Here is a 19,305-nt window from a genome sequence, read left to right on the forward strand (position 1 = left end):
ATCTGATTTTTTTGCAATTAAAACTTATCGACATACAGACATCTACGTAGGTTCCAAAACTGACTCATTCAATTTTAAAAATAACGATTTTCCCTTTTCATATAGAGTCATGTTATGTCCCACTCTACGTTTCAATTTGTTTGCTCTGTCTGAAAGAAATTGTCCACACTCGTTGTAGCCCAAATACTCCGTCCCCAGGCGAGACACATGAACGATTTCTGAAAACGTGCAATCATTTGCTCTTTTTGAGATGGGTACGTGAGGGATAGGGCATGATCGCAATTAACCTCATCCGAACCACAATATTGAACACAACGGTCAAACGATCAATTCTTGCCAGCCGCACGAGATGGAAAAACTGTCACACAAAATTTGAAACAAAAATTGAAACATTCAACGAAATCTGAAAAAAATATTCAGAGATACCTAGCTCTCCACGAATTTGGGAGTCCAACAGTCATTGACTTCAATCATTCTTACTGGACATAACTCGTTCTTACAACGATGACTTAGGTTATCGCTGTGTTACATTGTACCATAACGCATGTATCACGCAACACCAATAAAGAACGCTGGGCTCGCTAACTTAAATTGACAAGGACTTCTCGTTGTAACCGTCCGTTTCGATTAAAGCTTTTTAATTCGCCTGAAAGTTAATTTTGTAACGAAAACATCTGATTCTGTCTTTTAACAAATAAATTTATTTTAGAATTATTTCCATTCAAACAGACAAAACTTTCCGCGTGGCTACCAAGCCAAAACCCGCCTGAACTTGGAAATGGCTGCAGAAGATTGCATCAAGGTATGTTGTGAAATAAATCATTTATTCAACCTTTACCAGTTCCAGAGGCTTATGAAATGTTCTGAGAGTAAGGATCGTACTCTAATAACCGGTTGGACAGCTGGCTACCAGGACTTTGTACCGTAGCTCATAACAACGTGGTGCGTTACAAATGGGTTTATTTCCTTCTAGCGACATTCCGGCTTCGGCTTCGCGAAGTCAAGATTTTATCCACTTTGCTCCGTAGCTCATAATAACGTGGTGCGTCACTAATGGGTTTATTTCCTCCTTGCGACATCCCGGCTTCGCGGAATCAAGATTTTATTAACTTTGCTTCGTCGAAGAAACACTTGTCAAACATGTGAATTGAAAGCTCCTACTAACATTTATGCTGATCACAATCAACTACGTTCATTAATTTAGCGATAATAGGCTTAAAGGAAGAATGTTACGGTAAAGAGGATAATGATGATTAAATAATTAAGTAAAATATGAAAGAACTATGGATGCTCTAGGTGGAAAACTTACCGGTGTTCAGATCATGAACTTTATTGTTCAGTTTATTTAACTTTATTGTTCAGTTTATTTAACTTTAATGCCTTCCCTCTTGGTGATGAAACCGCGGGCATTCATGTGAACGTGTTGTTAGCGGTTTAGGATCCGAGAAATACGCATATTCATTTTGTGGCCAGCCAGTGTGATTTATTCAACCGATTTGAAGGAATCATGATCTTTTCATAAATAAGGGAAAATTTTCATCATTAGGGTGTTATTAAGGTTATATTTTTCATTTGAAATGACATAGTAATTACTGAATTTGTTAACTGGAGAGGTATTTGCATTTAGAATGAGGGTGGCACTCTCTGGCTTAAAAATTGACAGAAAATTTTCTCCATTAGGGTGTTCTTAAGGTTATATTTTCATTCGCAAAAGTAAAAGGGACATAGTAATTACTGAATTTGTTAACTGGAGAGGTATTTGCATTTAGAACGAGGGTGACACTCTCAGGCTTAAAAATTGACAGAAAATTTTCTCCATTAGGGTGTTATTAACTAAAGGTTATATTTTTCATTTGAAAAGTAAAAGGGACATAGTAATTACTGAATTTTTTAACTGGAGAGGTATTTGCATTTAGAACGAGGGTGACACTCTCTGGCTTAAAAATTGACAGAAATTTTTCTCCATTAGGGTGTTATTAAGGTTATATTTTTCATTTGAAAAGTAAAAGGGACATAGTAATTACTGAATTTGTTAACTGGGGAGGCGACCTGCACTTATTTTTACAGATTCCAGATAACTATGAAGGTTATTCCCTGGATATGTTTTGCCTACCAAAACACTATGAGAATGATGTAGAATCAATTATGATACCAAAAGGACTAATTCATGACAGGTAAGAGACCAGTGATAGATAATTTTTAAAGGGGACTGTTGTTTATGCAGAGTGATCTTCTATCTCATTATATCTCATTTAATTCATGTGCTATGATTGGTCAATTTAGCTGGCCTTCTTTCACTGTAAGGCTCACTAAATTTGAAAGTTTTTTAGAATTAAAATATTACTTCTCTGTTTGAATCCAGAGATAATAAATATCTTAGCCTTTTCCTTTTTTGGTCTGTGCTATTAGTTACAAAACCTTGTTTTTTCCATTCAGATTTTTGGGCTATACCCTTTGTGTGTGGGTCACAAATCCAACAGGAAAAAAATTGGTCTGTAACTTACAGTACAACCTTCAACTCAGTTAGTAAGAGATATTTTTCCAAAATTAGATAGTGTAGAAGAAACTTCCCACTGTTTTACTTGAAGAGAGTATAATTAGCCCTGAAAGAAACAGTCCTAATTTTGATGAGAGTGAATTAACTCCAAAAGGTACTGCAGACAATTTTTCACCTTGAGCTCCCTCTTTCTCAAATTGAATATAGTTAAATCACTTTGGTTGCAAAAAATTGCTATTAGATGTAGTCATCATGAAAACTGTTGGATGCTTCTGATTCAATCATTTTTTGTATCACTTTTTCTTATAAAAATAAGTGCATGATCATATAATCTTGAAAAGGCACCAAATAATTTTATTTTGCACTGAGACTACAGTTCTAATTACTTTGCATTCTTTAATCGATTATAAATTAGAATTGAAAGACTGGCCAGAAATATATGCCGTGATGTTGACAAAGGCCCACTCATTGGATTGTGTGTACTAAAAGGAGGATATCAGTTTTTTGGTGATCTTATGAATTGCATCAGGACCATAAATGCTAATATGGGTAAGGTTAAGTGAAGATTCAAATCAAAATTTTGTGACTTTCCTTAAAAAATAGATTTTGATGATGAGTAATTATTCTTTGTTTTAAACAGATCGGTCAATTCAGATGTCAGTTGACTTCATCCGATTGAAAAGCTATGAGGTGCCTGTAATTAAAAATTTATTTTGAAAACAGTCAATTGTCTCAAGAAATTTTTCAAGAGCTTCTGCTCCTAAGTGACAATGCAACAGAAGTTCTATACTTGTTTATTGTAAACATGTTCTCTCTAAGGAAGATCGAGGTTGCTTTTGAGAGGCAGTTGTGTGATAGAAACTCAGTCTGTCCAATGGTGAGATGGTGGGACTCTTCATTCAAGGGCTTGTGCCCATACTTAGCCTGACCAGAGTCATGCTCTGTCTTTGGAGGAAACTATTCAACATAAATTACTGCTGAGGTGCTTCTCTCTTTGACCACAAGATTGAAAATCAGTTCCAGTTAACTCTCAAGAAAATCCTAGAGAGAATTTGAGAGCAAGTTATCTGTAGCTTAGTAATCATTTTAAGACAAATTGAATCTTTGTTCAGGATGACCATTCCTCAGGAGAAGTAAAAGTCATAGGAAGTGATGACCTGTCTGCACTAAAAGGAAAGGTAAGTGAAATTTGTGGCATGACTTATTGCTGTTGTTGTCTCGTAATTGTTGAGTTGATGAAACTGAGTTTTGCTCATCAGTTCCTTTATGTACATTGTTGTATTTTCAGTGATATACAGTTTAGTAATATCTTTGTTCTATGATGTGTGGTAAATAATACTTGTAGATAGATACATTTAACTGTATTTTAGATAGTGTCATGGTGGAAGTAAATTGGAAGAATTTAGAAAATAGAGAATACCAATTTCACTTATTTATGTAGACTAATAACAACTCTCTTATATTCTGTCATTTGTTGTAAGAACTAACACTGATAATTCTTTATATTTCCTCTCTAGCACATTTTAGTTGTTGAGGTAGGTTTACAACAGAAAGTAAAGTTACTTTTCTTGCATGCAAACTTTTTTATGTCTACTTCATAGACTTACAAATCCAATCAGAGGTTACCTTTTTTTTCCCCTACGTATAACATACAAGTTTTAAAATAACTTACATTCATTACTAGGAGCAGAGCTTGTACCATCTTTACCCTTCAACTCTTGACCCCATTGCCACTTGCCAATTTTGCTCCAGATAGTTAAAGAGGTCACTGACCTTTAAAAATTTTGGAAACCTGTGGGTCTCTAAGAAATGGTGTTTTGACATCTTGCAATCTCGTAGTATCACGAGACAAAGAAATCACTGTGTTTTTTATGCTTTTTTTTTTCAATTTTTTTTTTTTTTACAGGATATCATAGATACAGGTGCAACTATGCAGAAACTACTAACCACTCTTCAGAAGTTCGAACCTGCAACTGTCAAAGTGGCAAGGTAAAACTTTGATATACTTCTTTACCCAGGATAGCTGATTGTTTTCCTTTTTGGCAAAAAATGCAAAATTGTGGATCGTATCTTTGAAGCATTTTTTATTTTATTTATTCACTTTTATTTTTTCAATCACTAGTTTGTTGGTGAAGAGAACACCAAAGAGTAATGGATATCGTCCAGAGTGTAAGTAATTCCCACAAGACACAAAACTGTATTCTTTTACTGGTATTCATTTCATGTTTTTTCTTTTCTAGAGGCAACAAAGTTTAGTGTTTATGAAGAGCATATTTTGTAATTTGATTATTAATTAATTAATCTATTGATTAATAAATAGGCTATTGATTAAAAGGAAGATATCAAATTTGTTTCAACCAAATTCAATTTCAAGAGAATGCTCCTATTCCCATTGGTCACAATTTTAACATCTGTGTTAAAAGTGTTGTTCTTTGCTATTGGTTCATGCATCAGTTATGGGTTAGTTAAGAAATGAAGTACTGAGGAAATTTGGAGAGCACTCAAGAAAGTAGAGGTATCTATAGTAGATCTCTGCTACACTTTGAGTTGCTCTTGTGCATGATATGTGCTTCTTAAACTTACTGCATGCTTCATCTTGTGATGAATGCCAAGAACTGCTTGCTTCTCCTGTGCTCTCCTAACTTACTGCATGCTTCAAATATTATAAAATGCCTGCTGGTTCTAGAATCAATTATTGCTATGTGGAGATTTACTTTGCATACCTAAAATCAGAATCGATCTTCTTGAGCCAGAAGTACTTTGCTCAAGGTAGAGGATTAATTAATCAATTTTAATCACTGAATCAATTTTAAAGTTGTGTTTATTTTTCAGATATTGGATTTGAGATCCCTGATAAATTTGTGGTTGGGTATGCTCTGGTAAGTTGACTTGCATGCTCTGGTAAATTGATTTAAACCAGTAAGCTAAGGATTTGTGGGAATTAAATTCAGCCTGTGTAAGTAAAATGTAGAGACAGTTGTTGCCTTCTACCTAAAAGTATGGTTTGAAGACAAGAATTGAAAGTGACTCTAGGTGGTAATACGAGTTACTACTGGTGGGATGGGCATTTGTAGGATGGGCCTTCCAGCTAGTAACCTGACTTAACTTGTACCTTCTGCTTTGTGGAGATGTATTCTATTGAGGGCGAGCTAGCTCCCTCAGAAATTCATTATATTCTTTGAAAACATTCCAACTTTGTAGCATTATCAGGTATCATTCTTCAGTTGGTGAGAGAAAGAAATTACTACTGTATATATTTTGATGATAATTTCTGACTTATTGGTTGAGTTTTCAGTCTTAGTTTGTTTACAATACCAATACCTGCACATGTATGCATACTTATCATACCTTCACATAATGCTTAAGGTAACACTCTCTAAAAACAATGTATTTATCCTGTAGGATTACAACGAATATTTCAGGGATCTCAATGTAAGTTGCAAGCTTCTCTTTGCAGTTCATAATATTTTTTTGGTAAGATACTTTTAGGTGACACCAGGTTACATGGGAAGTTTTCTTTTCTCTTTAACAGCATATATGTGTAATCAATGAGAATGGAAAAAAGAAGTATGCTATTGAATCATAAAGAAAGCAGCTGATATCTACAGACTGTCCTAACCAGACCTTTCCAATGAAAAGCCAGTTGTGATCAAACATTCTCATCCTTTGATGCTGTAGTGGGTTAACTCCCAGTAATCCTCCTCACAGAAACATCAGGCATGATTGTAAAACAAACGCTCTTGCAAATTTTTAATAAAAGTAGAAAAAATTCAAAATATTTGTTTTTATTATTCTTTTGTTGGTATGTTTTTTTTTTTCAATTTACCACCCTCCTCTCGCAAGAACAAATATTCCCATAGGTTATCCCTTATTAGGTCCAGAAAGGTATGTGCCACTATTGAAAATACAGGGAGATCAGAATTGAGGTTGGTGTTAAGGCTGAGGATCAATCAATCTCCCAGTGACAGTCTCTCCTGGCGCTTTTGTTGTGAGTTTCTGCCGCGTCTTGAACCTAGAAAACGTTCCTCGAAGATTCCGATCGATAACGAGTCCCGTGAAGCAGGTTTGGCTAGTTGTGTCTATCAAAAACTGAATAGTTTTGAAGCTAAAAAAATGAGAACACAAAAAAAAAAAGAGAGAATGATCTACCCTGTAATTCCTTGGATGTAGATCTCAAAATATGGCTTTCGGACCCGAATTCTACCGAAATACTTCTATGATTACAAAGTTAGCTAAAGTTGTTCTGCGAGGCCATGACTGGTGGGCGTTGCGTAACATCCCACGGCTGCAAACGAAAAGCCGAAAGGGGATTGGGGTCCTTAAGGTGACTATCCAGTACCTGTTACATGAAATTCATTCCACTAACAAGAAGCAAATTTCAAGATGGCGCAGATCAACATCGCTAACCGAGTGTTCGGCCGGTATGTTCGGCCATTACAACGGCTCACTTTTAATTACTGTAACCAGGGAGGAAGCAGTAGAGGAATAAGGTAATAATTCAAACGATCTTTTCATGATTTAGAAGCGATTTTGATCGTAAATGTTGGGTGTGTGCTTTTCTGTAGGGAGTACATTGACAAGAACATCGTGCAGTTTGCGAAAGACAATCCTGGAATTTCTATTTACGTCATGGAGCGGAGTGGAAAACATCCGACAATTACTGGACACTTTAGTAAGTTACTTGTAGCAGTTATAGGCAATGAACGTCAGTCGATAGCCAATCAATGAAGTTAACGAATACTTTTATGTGACCCGATGCCAGTCGATGCCAATTAACTAATCGTATGCGATTACCGTCGATTGATAGATTGATTTTCTTATCATCGATTTTCATCGATTTTCATTGGTTTTATTTAGGCCCTGTAATGGGACTGAGTGGAACATATTTCATGTGTAAATCTGGCTTGCAATTTCACACCGGCTGAAATTGCATAGCACATGTTTTTGTAATTGAGTTTATGCATTCGAAGGCTAGGGTTTCTGCATGAACACAATCTCTGTTTGTGAGGAGCTATTACCAATGCTAAAAATATATTCCTTTCCCCCTTTAGTTGGAGGCAATAGCAAAGAAGTTGAAGTAAAGAATATGACACCAGAAAAGATAAAAGAATGCGTTACAAGCCTTAGAAATGAATCAGGAGAGAAAGTGGAGAAGATACGGAAGCACTGGCACACTGAGAATCCATCCATACAAGGGACCTGGAATCCTTTCTTGCATAAACCACCTTCTCTGCGAAAACATGTTACAGGGAAAACAAAGTAAAACTCTGGCTTCAGTGGATGTGCTACAAAGATTAGGTCACACATGTTGGGGAAACTTTATATGTTGCTTGCATTTCATGCTTGGACTGGTTGACTCTGAGAAAGAGTGAAGGTGATGAGGTAAATGTGGCTCACTGCAATTTTGACACACAATTGTCTGATTTGCAGTTCCAACATGTGTTTGTGAGCTTGCTAGGAAGCTTCTGTTATCATACAGTAAAACCCCAATAGGGAGAAAGGGGTTAAGTTTATAAAATGATTGTGGTGGTGCATTCTTGCCAGCTATTACAAGATAATTTGATTTTATTAGTAATGATGGTAAAATGAATTGGCCACCTTAGAGAGTTTCTATAGCTATAGTTTCATTTGCCTTTCATAGTCTGTTTTATCCTAAAATTCTCATTAAAAGTTCTCACCATACATTTCTTATAAAGATGTAAAAGACTGATTTTGAGTTTAGCAATAATGTGTTTAAAAAGATCTTTTTTTCAAAAAAGAGAGGCTAGGGTCCAACTCTGCACTAAAAGATACAATGAACTTTTATTAATTTATTAATTAACCACTACATTTGGCAGAAATGTAGATCTCCAAACTTCTTAAATTCCAAAACAAACAATTGACAAATTTCAGATGAAAGAAAGCTCAAAAAACTAAAACAACAAGTGGATGCAAAAGTGATCACCTCAATTTTCCAATATCAAGAGTTAAGTCTGTGGATGTGATTGGCCCATACTATGAAATCATGCATGCAGTGCTTGGAAACAAAAGATGTACCTAGGCAGGGAGGAGAAGGAGAACAATTGTAGTTTGGGAGGGGGGGTAGAGAGAGAAGGAGAACAATAATTGTTCTCCTTCTCTCTCTACTAATTATTCATAATCCCCATCCATAATTATTATGGATGGGGAGAGGAGCAGAAGGAGAACAATAATTATTAATAATTGTCATTATTGGGAGAGGTGAAGAGGTGAAGGACAACAGTTGTAATTTGAGGGGAGGGGAACAATGGTAGTTTGGAATGTTAAAATATATAACATTTTCAATAATGTTGTGGAATTGTTTTCTTTTTCTCATTTACTCTCTGTTAACATTGTTCTTGTAAGAATAAATTACTCATCGTTTGCTTCAGGCAATGAAAGGGTTTCAACAAGACTCCTCAAAGAGAAACAATCCATCCATTTAGTTCAAGTTTAATGAAATTGCCGTCAAAAACTCTGATTTTCTAGAGATACATATAACTATGAAGTAGTAAATAGGAAATTATACCATCAATCATATGCCTTACTTAAAGCTCGTAAATAAAGTGACAATAACATTTTGAATAAAAACAAATTAGTATGTACAAATACAACTTGAATTGTGTTACAGGAAGAGAACTTGCTTGGGGAGGAGGTTGGAAATGGGGTTTTTCCTGCAAAAGTTAAAACACTTGCACAATTATTTCTGGGGGATCATTTCTGTTTTTCCTGTTTTAGTCAACCACATCTAATATTACATTATAATATTGTTGTCTTTCATTTATTTTGTTGTGGCCGATTGTCTGGCAACTACACTAATACATTTGCAAAAAACATCAGGATTTTAAGTGCCCAGAGGTTCCTCTAGAATGCAATTTTCATCAAGTGCATTGTGCATAAAGGCACAAGAAATGGCTGAGAGTGACTATACCTAAAGCTCTACTTGAAGCTCCCTTGAGGCATATCAGAGCCTTAGATGAAGAAGAGGGTGGAGGGGCTTTCTTTATTACCCTTGTCCTTCTATATTGCCTTTATTAATAAATTCTTTATATGATGCATATTTCTTTGGTTGAAACATGGTAAATTTTAAATACAAACACTTATAGGCTTTCCAATACAATGAATACAAATTGCAACAATAAGTGGCTTAAACTAATTCTTAAAAGTTTCTTTTAACCCTTTTACTCCCATGAGTGACCAAAGCAGAATTTCTTCTTATGATACCAATACAATATCAAGCAGACAAGCTATGAGAGTAAAGAACAATATCAATTAGGGGATTATTAGTTGATCCAGTGCCAAATTCTCTGAATTAACATCACAAGAATTGTATGGCAGATGGTAAGGAGAATTACTAAAGAGGTCTTGGCATGTATAGAGTTAAGGGAAGGACAAAAAAGGGGGAGTCTTATAAAGAGAAGGGCTTAAATATTTAGAGATGGTTTTCATATTTAAGCATGTTTTTAAGAACTGAAACATGACTTGAAAAATTTCTCTCGATAAAAGGAAAAAATTCAAAATCAAAAAAGCTCATATTATCTTAGTCCAAGTGTCCTCATTTACAAGACCTCTCTTGCAAGACCTTTTTCCTAGACTTCTGTTTGCCTTCAGCCCATGCATAACTACTTGACGAAATAGGGAACACTTGAGAACCTGAGCCGCAAAACAAGCTCTCAGATCTTGTCAATCTCTGCGGCTCTTTCATTTGCTTCGTGTCTTCACAAACACCATAGCCTTTGAATGCCTCGCGGACGTTGTATGGCAGGGTTTGTTTCAGCGGTTTGGAATGCAGAGCGGTGACTGCGGGGCAACTCGTCCTCTTTGAAAACAGAACTCTGTTGGTTTGAAAGGGTGCGAGTGTGGCTTGTAGTGGCGGTGGCTGATCCAGATGAATCTCTTCCTCAAACCACATGCTATCGGTGGACAAGCGCTTCTCACCGTGAAATTCTTCAATACCAGAGTCTGCCGACTCGTGCATTATGGTCTGAAATTGAGCCTGTATTGGATGACAGCAGATGTACGACTCAAGGTTATGCACGCCTTCGAAGGATCCCGTAGAGACACGCTCTCTGTGGGGTCGGGCTGGGGCTTCAATTGTTTTATGCTTCGTGTTTGAAGGTGAGAAGGTACAGTTGGGTGTGGCAGCAGATGAGACATGAATTACTACCGGAACTTTCTGGCTACAGCTTGGCTGAGGATAACAAACGTCCTCGGGAATATTCCTCTGAACGAGAAAAATGGATATTGCTAGCTCTTATTTTTTTTTCCATGAAACACTGGCTTGCAGTGCAAGCGTATTTTTGGTGAGTGAGGGCTAAATACGGCTTTCTTGGTTTCTAAGAGCACGGAAAGGTCGGGGTGAAAAACTTTCACCAAAGGGAGACCCCCCTGGGACCATACAATGGGAAAAGGGGGGAAGGGGAGGGGAGAGATACCTATTTCATCCCATCTCACTTAAACAGAAATCCAAGCATGGCTGAGCGGCAAACTTATCACTAATTCATAACAACTTGAGTTCCTACATTAGAGGCCTTTCATGCAGACCAATAAAATACAGGACATATCCATTTCAGCTTAGACAGAATGGGCTCCTGGCTTGGACAAAAATTTCTGAGAACAGGGATGAAAGTGATTTATCCTCTTTTCAGTCAAAAAAGCAGGCAGTGTGGGCCGCAGAAAGACTGAACCTATAAGTTAGAACGTACCTGTCGTGACAGTTGCCTAATCTCTCTTAGCTCAATCATCTCGGAAGGTGTCTTTGGGAATTTAACGATTGATTGCGGGCTCAGTGACAAATCCAGCATTTCTTCTGCAAAACGAGAATTAACTCAAAAGTAGAAAACGATCACTTAAATTTACACCAATAAGTAATGGTTCAATACGTCTTTCTTTTGTCATAACTCTTTGTAAGTGATTGCATCTCTTTGCTTTAAACTAAGTAGACAGATCTGAGTGTCTACCATCTTCCATCTAATAAAAAAATTACAATTTCCTCGATTGTGAAAACTCCTATTTTTCACTAATTCACTTGCCAAGTTGTTATCGGGCAGTTCAAGAAACCAATCGCATTCAAAGTTGTAGTTTAAATCAACCAATCGCGTTCATAATAAATTGTAATTTAAATCATCCAATTGGACTTTCTCAGTCTCTTAATACAAATTTTCCTTTTCTGTCATAAATCGGCTATTCTTCTTTTCTCGGAAATTGTAATTTTTATGATTAATTGGTGATAAGACTTCGTGTCGTCCAATTCGGTCTTAGTACTATTACAAATACTCCTTATAATTGTACTATCTGGCGTCTCAACGGTTTTTAATCAGTTAACTAGTTCTAGTCCACCTCCCTCTGTTTCCTTGAACCATTGAACATCTAAGCCGTGACCAAATTAACAGAGAACAACAAAACAACAACAACAATAACAACAGATATGTAGAGAACATACCTTGGTTTGACCGGATTGTTTCGCTGCTGGTGAGCCTAGTTGGTGGATGAGGACTTGAGGATGTTGCCATTCTACACCTCAGAAAATCTTCAACAGTCATTGGTAAATTCGTATGCATTTTGTTTTGGCAGTGCTCCTCCACAGAGCTGCTTGATTTACCCTAACAAAAAAAAGAAGAAAAACTTGTTTATGTCCATGGCCGGTACTGTATGAGCCTTCATCATGAAAATTGGTCTCTAGAACCGCTTGTGTTTGGTTTCCCAACCCTCAATCGAACTCACTCTATCCTCTATGCGTTACCACGTTCCCTTTCAGTCTTCCCGTGTTGTATTTGTATTTCATATCATGATTTGTACTGAGAAACTTACTTTCTCCATGGGGCTGTTTCGGTGCCACCACTGAATACAACGCTGTCTGACGCTCTGACGAACCTCTGAGTTCCACGCAACAAATACCAAAGCTGCAAAAGCTCCCTAATGACGATGTACAGGGAACAAATTAACATACAAATTAACTAATTAACTAATCATATCAGTAGAATTACCGCTTAACTAGCTTAGTATGGCTGACCATTAACTTGACTAACTGACTATAGCCGACTTACTGACTGAAGAACTCTACGGACTGACAGACTGACGGATACTACGGACTGACGGACCGACAGACTGGCTGTCTGACCCACTCATTCACCACTAAAACAATGTATATTTAAATCAGTTTCGAGGTGCTGATCAGTAATAAATGACAGATGAGGTGCTAACTAAAAAACCAATGCCTCTTAAAAAAAAAAAAATAATCATACGTGGATGGAACAGACTTATAACAACATAATTTAACAATTTATATATTATCACTTAGTGCGGTTGACCAACTTTGCTCTCGTAAGAAATCAGTAATCAGCTGTCAGGACAGTAAGGCAAGACCGAAAAAATTTGCTTAACACTGAGTCAAGAAAGAAAGAATCATGCTGAAAGTACTAACTACGGCTTAAGACTACAGCACAGCCTAACCTGTAGTGAAACTACGGCTTAAGACTACAGCACAGCCTAACCTGTAGTAGAACTACGGCTTAAGACTACAGCACAGCCTAACCTGTAGTGGAACTACGGCTTAGGACTAGCACACAACCTTACCTGAAGTGGAAAGATAACCCGCACGACGTAATCAAATGCTGTATTTCCCTTGGGAATATAAAATATCGAAAGATATATGACACCCATCTGTGGAAACAAGATAACTGCTCCCTTGGCAGTCTTTCTGTGAATGGGAAAAATAGATAATAGTATTTTTAAAAGCTTAATAATCTTAATGCAGAAATGTTATTCAAACTGTTTTTTTTGTTTTTGTTTTTTTTTTTGACAAGCTCTTATATTGCGTCGATTCTCCAAAACGTCCAAAAGAAAGGATAACTTTTCTCCTTCAATATTTGCTTGAAAACTTGGACGAATTTTTTTTACCTGGCGATTTGAAGCTCTGGTGTGCTTGTTTCCTGCATTTTCCGCACCAAAGTGAACAAGGCAAAGATCATGATGGATAAATTAATCTAGAAGAAACAGATAAAGAAATTCGCGATATGTTTATAAATCTTTAAACCCTGGATTAAAGTTTCCCTGCATTAAGGGATACTTCCGCTGATATCTGCAGAATTAGCCTTTCTCGGGACAATGTCAGCGTATGAGCAACTGAGCACCTACTTTCCCTTCCTTAGCCAAACATTGACCCTCACTTGTTATCAGTTGACTGATGTTGGGTTAGGGGAGGGGTAGGAGCGCAGTTGCTCACATACTGACATTGATTCCAAAGCTCGCATAAAAGACAGTGTTGGATGACAATTTTACGAAATGTTCAGTCCAAAACGGACCATTGCATGTCATACGAAGAAGGCAACGTTGTATCACGTGTATAAATGTGGGTGATAAGCTTCTGAGGCATGCCAAAGACTCCTTAGTTTCAAAATTTTAATGCGGGGATCTTTGAATCAAACCTAAAATTCTTGAAGAAAAGTATCCTTACCGAAAGCATTATGGTTATCGGTCCGTACAGTATCATCATGATGGGCTCCTGACCGTGTGCACTCCAGCAACTAACAAAACCAATTGAAAATATCAGCAATTTTATTTTAAGTTTTGACATTTTCCCGTTCGGTGGACTGAGGTTTTAAAGAGGAACTATTCGAAGTCGACTCTCTATCGTTCTAGGCGCACCCAGGAGCGTAGCCAAGAATTTTCAAAGGGAAGTGGGGGGGGGGGGGGGTAGGGGTGTCACATTGTGTCAACCATAAGGTACTCACCAGATTGTCATGTCAACCTCCACGCCGTGTTTTACTTAATGTGACCAAAAAAAGGTTCACAAAGGGTGGTCAAGGGCAACTTAGTATTCCTTAGTTACGTCCTTGGCGACACCCCATAAAGATTACAGATTGGTGTTGCAAGGAACTGAGCGAACTCACCGTGGATCGTAGGACCCATACACAAGAAGAGAAATAGGAACATACACGGTGAAAACCAGGAAAGCTGGAAGACCTTTGAATGAATGTGGAGAACGAACACGTTTAGGGAACAAGAGCCATAAAGGAATAAAGAGCTGTTAGGTTGATTAATGGCGCCGTATATGCTATCGTTATGAAATAGAAATGCATTCAGGAACCAATCGTGCTTTAGTTAATTTAGACTGAGGCTTTAAAATTCTGAGAAAAGAGTTCAGAGCAACTTTTATATAAAACAGATAGCAATGAATGGTTTGTTAGAGTTATCTCAAGAATGTTAAAAGTCGAAATTACTGCAAACAATATTTTCAACAGAAAAACGCGCGATTTTCAGTAGAGATTGATTTCTGATAAGGTCAAGTCACCAAGGTTCACCTAGTCTCGTACCCAGGCCTTTTACAGCCAAAGGGATGTAAGCCGACATTTCAGTTACAGTAACACGGTACAAAATAGGTCCACCGGCACATAAATGGCGGAGCTTACACCGGTCTCCATCGCACGTAGCAACTAAGGGTACATCTATTCCCCCCGGATGCGCGGATGTCAGCCCATTACAGGTTCCCCCGTCGGGTTTTCTTGACGGTTCCCTAGAACTCATTTACACTCCTGGTCGAGAGAAGCTCTATAAGAGTAAGTGTTAATCTCGTACTCAGATCCTACCGTTTAACTGTAACTGAAATGTAGGGCCGCTCGACCGTGGGAGGTCTGGTTACGAGACTAAGTAAGTGTTTCACACAGAGACCCGGCCAGGGCCTGAACCTTGACCTCTTGACCCAGAGTTCAGCGCGCTGACCGAGTCTCCCAGTAACTCTCGCTTAATGCAAATAATAGTTGCCACAGAAATATGTGCGGAGTTTGATTTCTGATAACGAACAAAAATCAGGTTAAAATTATGTGCTCTGGTTATTTCTTTTTTAAAACAATGAGGGAAACGCCTCTTTAAACAACTTGTAATTCACACGTAAATTTTAAATGTGCCATTAGCTCCTTATGAAACATTTTTATTTATACTGACCCCATCCAAAGAAGAAATAATACCAGAAGTACGAATCGTTGTCGAAAGCCCTAATGAGTAAGCGCAGAAGAAAAACCGCTTCATTGGTCATCCAAGTGACCTCTGCCACAGCAAAGTAGCGGTTTAGAATCCAGACTCCTGTGCAAACGGTCTGCATCAATTGTAAGAGAGAAAAATAATTTTGATATCTTCGTGAGAAAACCAATAAGTAAACAGTCATCACAGGATCACTCCCACATTTTTTAAAAAGCCAACTAATTGAACAAGGTTCTTTAAGACGAGGAGCGATGTTAGTTTACCTTTTTTCGATTGACTTCCACTTTTTTTAAGGATTACATGTTTTGTCTGTTTGTTTGTTTGTTTTTTTGTTCCTTGTTGTTATTTTTCCTTTATATATAACAAGTAATCAGTTTGAAATCGTACCATTAAAGAGGCCTTGCATCATTTTAAAGTGATAAAAATAAATCATAAACTTTAACCAAAAATAAGTTATTTTTTTATCATAATACAACCTACTTGCAGAGAGTCTGTCAGAGTGAGATAAGTATAATAATCGATGAAGTAGGTAACAGTTCGCAATATGAAGGCCGTCAGTAGATTTTTATGAAGTAAGAATCGATCTTGTTGGTTTGTATCTCTGCTGAAGAAGATATATATCACAAGGAGAAGAAAGAATAAACGCTTGACTAATAAAATATCATAAGAATTACGATCAAGAATTGTTTGGGAACCAAAAACTGGATGGGTAATTGAGCGAATTTTTCTTTGCATACAGATTTTCAATGGAGTAAAGAGGTAAATAAATAAAGGATTGAATGAATGGACGAGTAAGGACGAAAGGATAAATGGAGGAATAGACGAATGAACACACAATAAATAAATGAATGAATGAATGGATGTACTATTGTAAGAACGAAGAACGGACGGACAGACATACGAATGTGTTGATTAATGGACGAATGAAAGAATGTACGATTGGGCGAGAGAGCGAATGGGCGAATGGACGAATTGATGAGAATCGACGAAGGAATGAATTGATATATAAAAATATGAATTAAAAGAGCCAGTTTTAACCAAGTCAAATTGATTAAGTACCTGCAAACAATTAGAATGATCATTGATGGCAGCATGATTGATACAGAAATCCAACTGAATACCACGAACACGCGACCTTCGTTGATGTACAGCTGATATAATTCCATTGTGGAGGCTTCTCCTGACTGGAAACACTGCGTTCGAGAGACGAGGTAAAAAATGTAAAGGTTAAAGAACTTCTTTTTTCTTCGATTATTATTTGAAAACTTAAAACAAAAAATAAAACAAATTAAATTTCGTAGGGGGGAGATGTAAGAAAATGTTCTGCAACTATGAAGTCATTGTCTTCTGAAATCTGAAATAAGACGTAACAGTTCTTTCAGTGTTGGATCACAATTATCTTTGGGTTCAAGAAACCGTATTGGGTTAATGGAGTTAATGGGGTCAATGAACAATATTTCGGTTGACAAAACCAGCGCTTTACACAAGCACACATCATTTATTTGGATGGTTCAATCAATCGAATTAATGTGCATAGACTAAAATTTGCCCTTTCCGAGTTCCCTCATTTTCGAAACAAGATCAAGAGCATAACATTTCTTATTAAAACGAGGAGTTTCGTATCAAGGGCCTCTTTCTTTTTCTTTTCCTTTTTTAGTGTTTCGGTCCTTTGCTTTTCTAAATAGTCAATGATTGTCAACCATCATTTTACATCTCAGGGATGCCAGCACCTTACCTTCAGTTACAGTTTAGCTATTCCCACGTTATGTAACATTATTAACGGATTACCGTGGTGTTCAAGAGGTTACAGTCTTTCATGTTATTGAGGACTTGGCTTGACTCCAATTTGCGACACTGGCTAATATTCATCCTTTCCCAATGACCACTGGCATTACAACGGCGATGAATGAGACCTACGCATGAGCAAAGGAGGAATAGGAAAAGAAAACAGAGAACAATAACAGCAACAACAAAAACAACTACAATAGAAACAATATTGAAAACTCGACTGTAAACGCAGGCAAGTGAAAATTTATTGCCCCCTAGACCAGAAACCGCATCATAATTATCCCCGCATGTACGTATATGTATGGAATTGAAAGCATATAAGGAAAAGAAAAATATGTTGACATAGAGTTTGAAATTATCCCGATTTGAACGAACTAGGCGCGCTTTAAATAGTCGTACCTAGTAATCATTATTTCTTAACTAGTCGTGTCTGGTAATTTCTTAGCAGGGGACGCAAAGTGATGAGGGTAACCTCTACGATGTCTCTTTACTACGCTTCGTTTCGCTGTCTGAGAAATTGCTGATGTGAGTCACTTTCATTACTTTGATCTCTTGAAAAATAAAAGTCACAGCCTACAAGCTCCATGAGAAAATCTCCCTCAAACCTGTTCGAATTATTTCAATAATCAAAATTCCATATCATCAGACGGCGGAGGCAGACATAGTGAAAGCTATAACAAGATTTTATTTTGATAGCTTACCTCCAGTTGTAAAGAACAGCGAGGGACATGGCTGGATAAATGTGGAGCCTGCAGTTATTTCTGGCCAGCAGGCACCAGAAAACGAAACATTGCACTTTGTAATATCTGAAAGATTGTATTGAATTATATTGAAAGACAAAAAAGCGACCCAACTTTTACATATTTAATTCCGAAGTAACAAATGTGCATTCAGAACGTGTCATTGACGGCTCTCTTAGAAAAAATATCAACTCATGTAGTGATATTAAAGCCGCTACCTATGGTTTATCACTTTACTCAGACCCCGCCTCTTTCTGTGTGCAAGGTTCTGCCCGATTGTATTAGCGACCGTGAGAGCTCTGGGTACCACATACCTGATCTCAACCCAGACCTCTCATCTTCTTCATATGATCGGTTGCAAAAGATGAAAAAAGGGTCTTTAAGCTTGGTTTTATGGGCAAAACACAGGTTGTAGTGCAAATGTTAGGGACCATCGAGGATACCTTGTGAATGTTAGTTTGAATACTCAGAGCCACAATCATTTTGGCCAATGACACACAAAATCGGTAGCGTTCGTTTTTTCAGCCGGTGCCAACTCAGGCTGGATCTCTTTCAGTGGACATAAGCTAAAAGGTTGCCGCGCGAAAATTAGAGGAGTTCCCTTGTTCTTTCGCTAAACGTATTCTTCCCGTGTATTTTCTCCTCTTTGCTCTTCTCTAAGCGACGAATAGTTAACGTCTTTAGTTCGAGATAGCATTAATAGCAAAGCATCTTTCATCGTTTTATCAGATTCATTACATTTAGCCTGCGTTGCCGTGTGTTTTGTAGAAGCTTTCTGGAGCGGCACTACCGCCTTCTCTTCTTCCCAGGGCATACAACACCACTAGCTGCGCAAGTTAAATTCGATTTAATTTGCCTCTTTCCATGACGGAGCATTAAAATAAACGAACATATTTAATGGAAAGTATGAACCTACTCATTTCGTCCTCCATGTAGTTCTTTGGATTTCTGTGACATCTGGAACGCTCCAAATTATACTTCGCTTCAAAATCGTTGCTCTCGGTAGGATGAAGTAAAAACTGACAGAAAAGATATGATAAATGTTTGATTTACTTTATCCTCCATGTTACAGTTCATCACTACTACTATGTGAGGCCCAATGCATAGTTGTCCTTTAGGACGAATATCGTGCAAAGTCGACAGTTTATTTGTTTATTAATTTATTTTCATTTTCCTTTCAAGTAATTCAGCTCGAGGTAACATAAAGAATCACTTTGATGCATCCATACGGTGTTCAAAAGCAACGGAGATTTCAAACGCGAAGCTCGTGAAAGAAAATCACAGATTACCGTGTAACACACATTG

The 19,305-nt window shown here is 37.4% G+C and overlaps 3 protein-coding genes and 1 long non-coding RNA gene across 4 annotated transcripts; 2 read left to right on the top strand and 2 right to left on the bottom strand.

The window, feature by feature from the left end:
• The first annotated feature begins 653 nt into the window (after positions 1-653).
• Positions 654-6,273, top strand: LOC131790421 (hypoxanthine-guanine phosphoribosyltransferase-like). Its single transcript, XM_059107631.2, has 11 exons — positions 654-802; positions 2,068-2,174; positions 2,913-3,046; positions 3,138-3,187; positions 3,610-3,675; positions 4,015-4,032; positions 4,404-4,486; positions 4,620-4,666; positions 5,330-5,376; positions 5,900-5,929; positions 6,030-6,273. The coding sequence occupies exons 1-11, from the start codon at positions 779-781 to the stop codon at positions 6,081-6,083; spliced, it is 660 nt and encodes a 219-aa protein (XP_058963614.1). The 5' UTR covers positions 654-778; the 3' UTR covers positions 6,084-6,273.
• A 595-nt stretch (positions 6,274-6,868) lies between these two features.
• LOC131790425 (large ribosomal subunit protein mL43) lies at positions 6,869-8,594 on the top strand. Its single transcript, XM_059107637.2, has 3 exons — positions 6,869-6,987; positions 7,063-7,169; positions 7,549-8,594. The coding sequence occupies exons 1-3, from the start codon at positions 6,881-6,883 to the stop codon at positions 7,758-7,760; spliced, it is 426 nt and encodes a 141-aa protein (XP_058963620.1). The 5' UTR covers positions 6,869-6,880; the 3' UTR covers positions 7,761-8,594.
• A 1,274-nt stretch (positions 8,595-9,868) lies between these two features.
• On the bottom strand, positions 9,869-16,073 carry LOC131790447 (uncharacterized). The gene is made up of 10 exons (XM_059107672.2): positions 15,953-16,073; positions 15,437-15,587; positions 14,386-14,458; positions 13,950-14,019; positions 13,394-13,479; positions 13,070-13,193; positions 12,305-12,409; positions 11,937-12,096; positions 11,200-11,303; positions 9,869-10,718 (listed from the first exon to the last, which is right to left on the bottom strand). Exons 2-10 carry the CDS (start codon positions 15,525-15,527, stop codon positions 10,050-10,052), a joined length of 1,482 nt encoding a protein of 493 aa, XP_058963655.2. The 5' UTR covers positions 15,528-15,587; positions 15,953-16,073; the 3' UTR covers positions 9,869-10,049.
• A 489-nt stretch (positions 16,074-16,562) lies between these two features.
• LOC131790407 (uncharacterized) lies at positions 16,563-18,043 on the bottom strand. Its single transcript, XR_009340688.1, has 3 exons — positions 17,962-18,043; positions 17,261-17,385; positions 16,563-16,665 (listed from the first exon to the last, which is right to left on the bottom strand). It is a non-coding gene; the product is annotated as an uncharacterized lncRNA (long non-coding RNA).
• Positions 18,044-19,305: the final 1,262 nt, after the last annotated feature.

This window comes from Pocillopora verrucosa, chromosome 10 (assembly GCF_036669915.1).
Source record: "Pocillopora verrucosa isolate sample1 chromosome 10, ASM3666991v2, whole genome shotgun sequence".
Classification (NCBI taxonomy): Eukaryota; Metazoa; Cnidaria; class Anthozoa; order Scleractinia; family Pocilloporidae; genus Pocillopora; species Pocillopora verrucosa.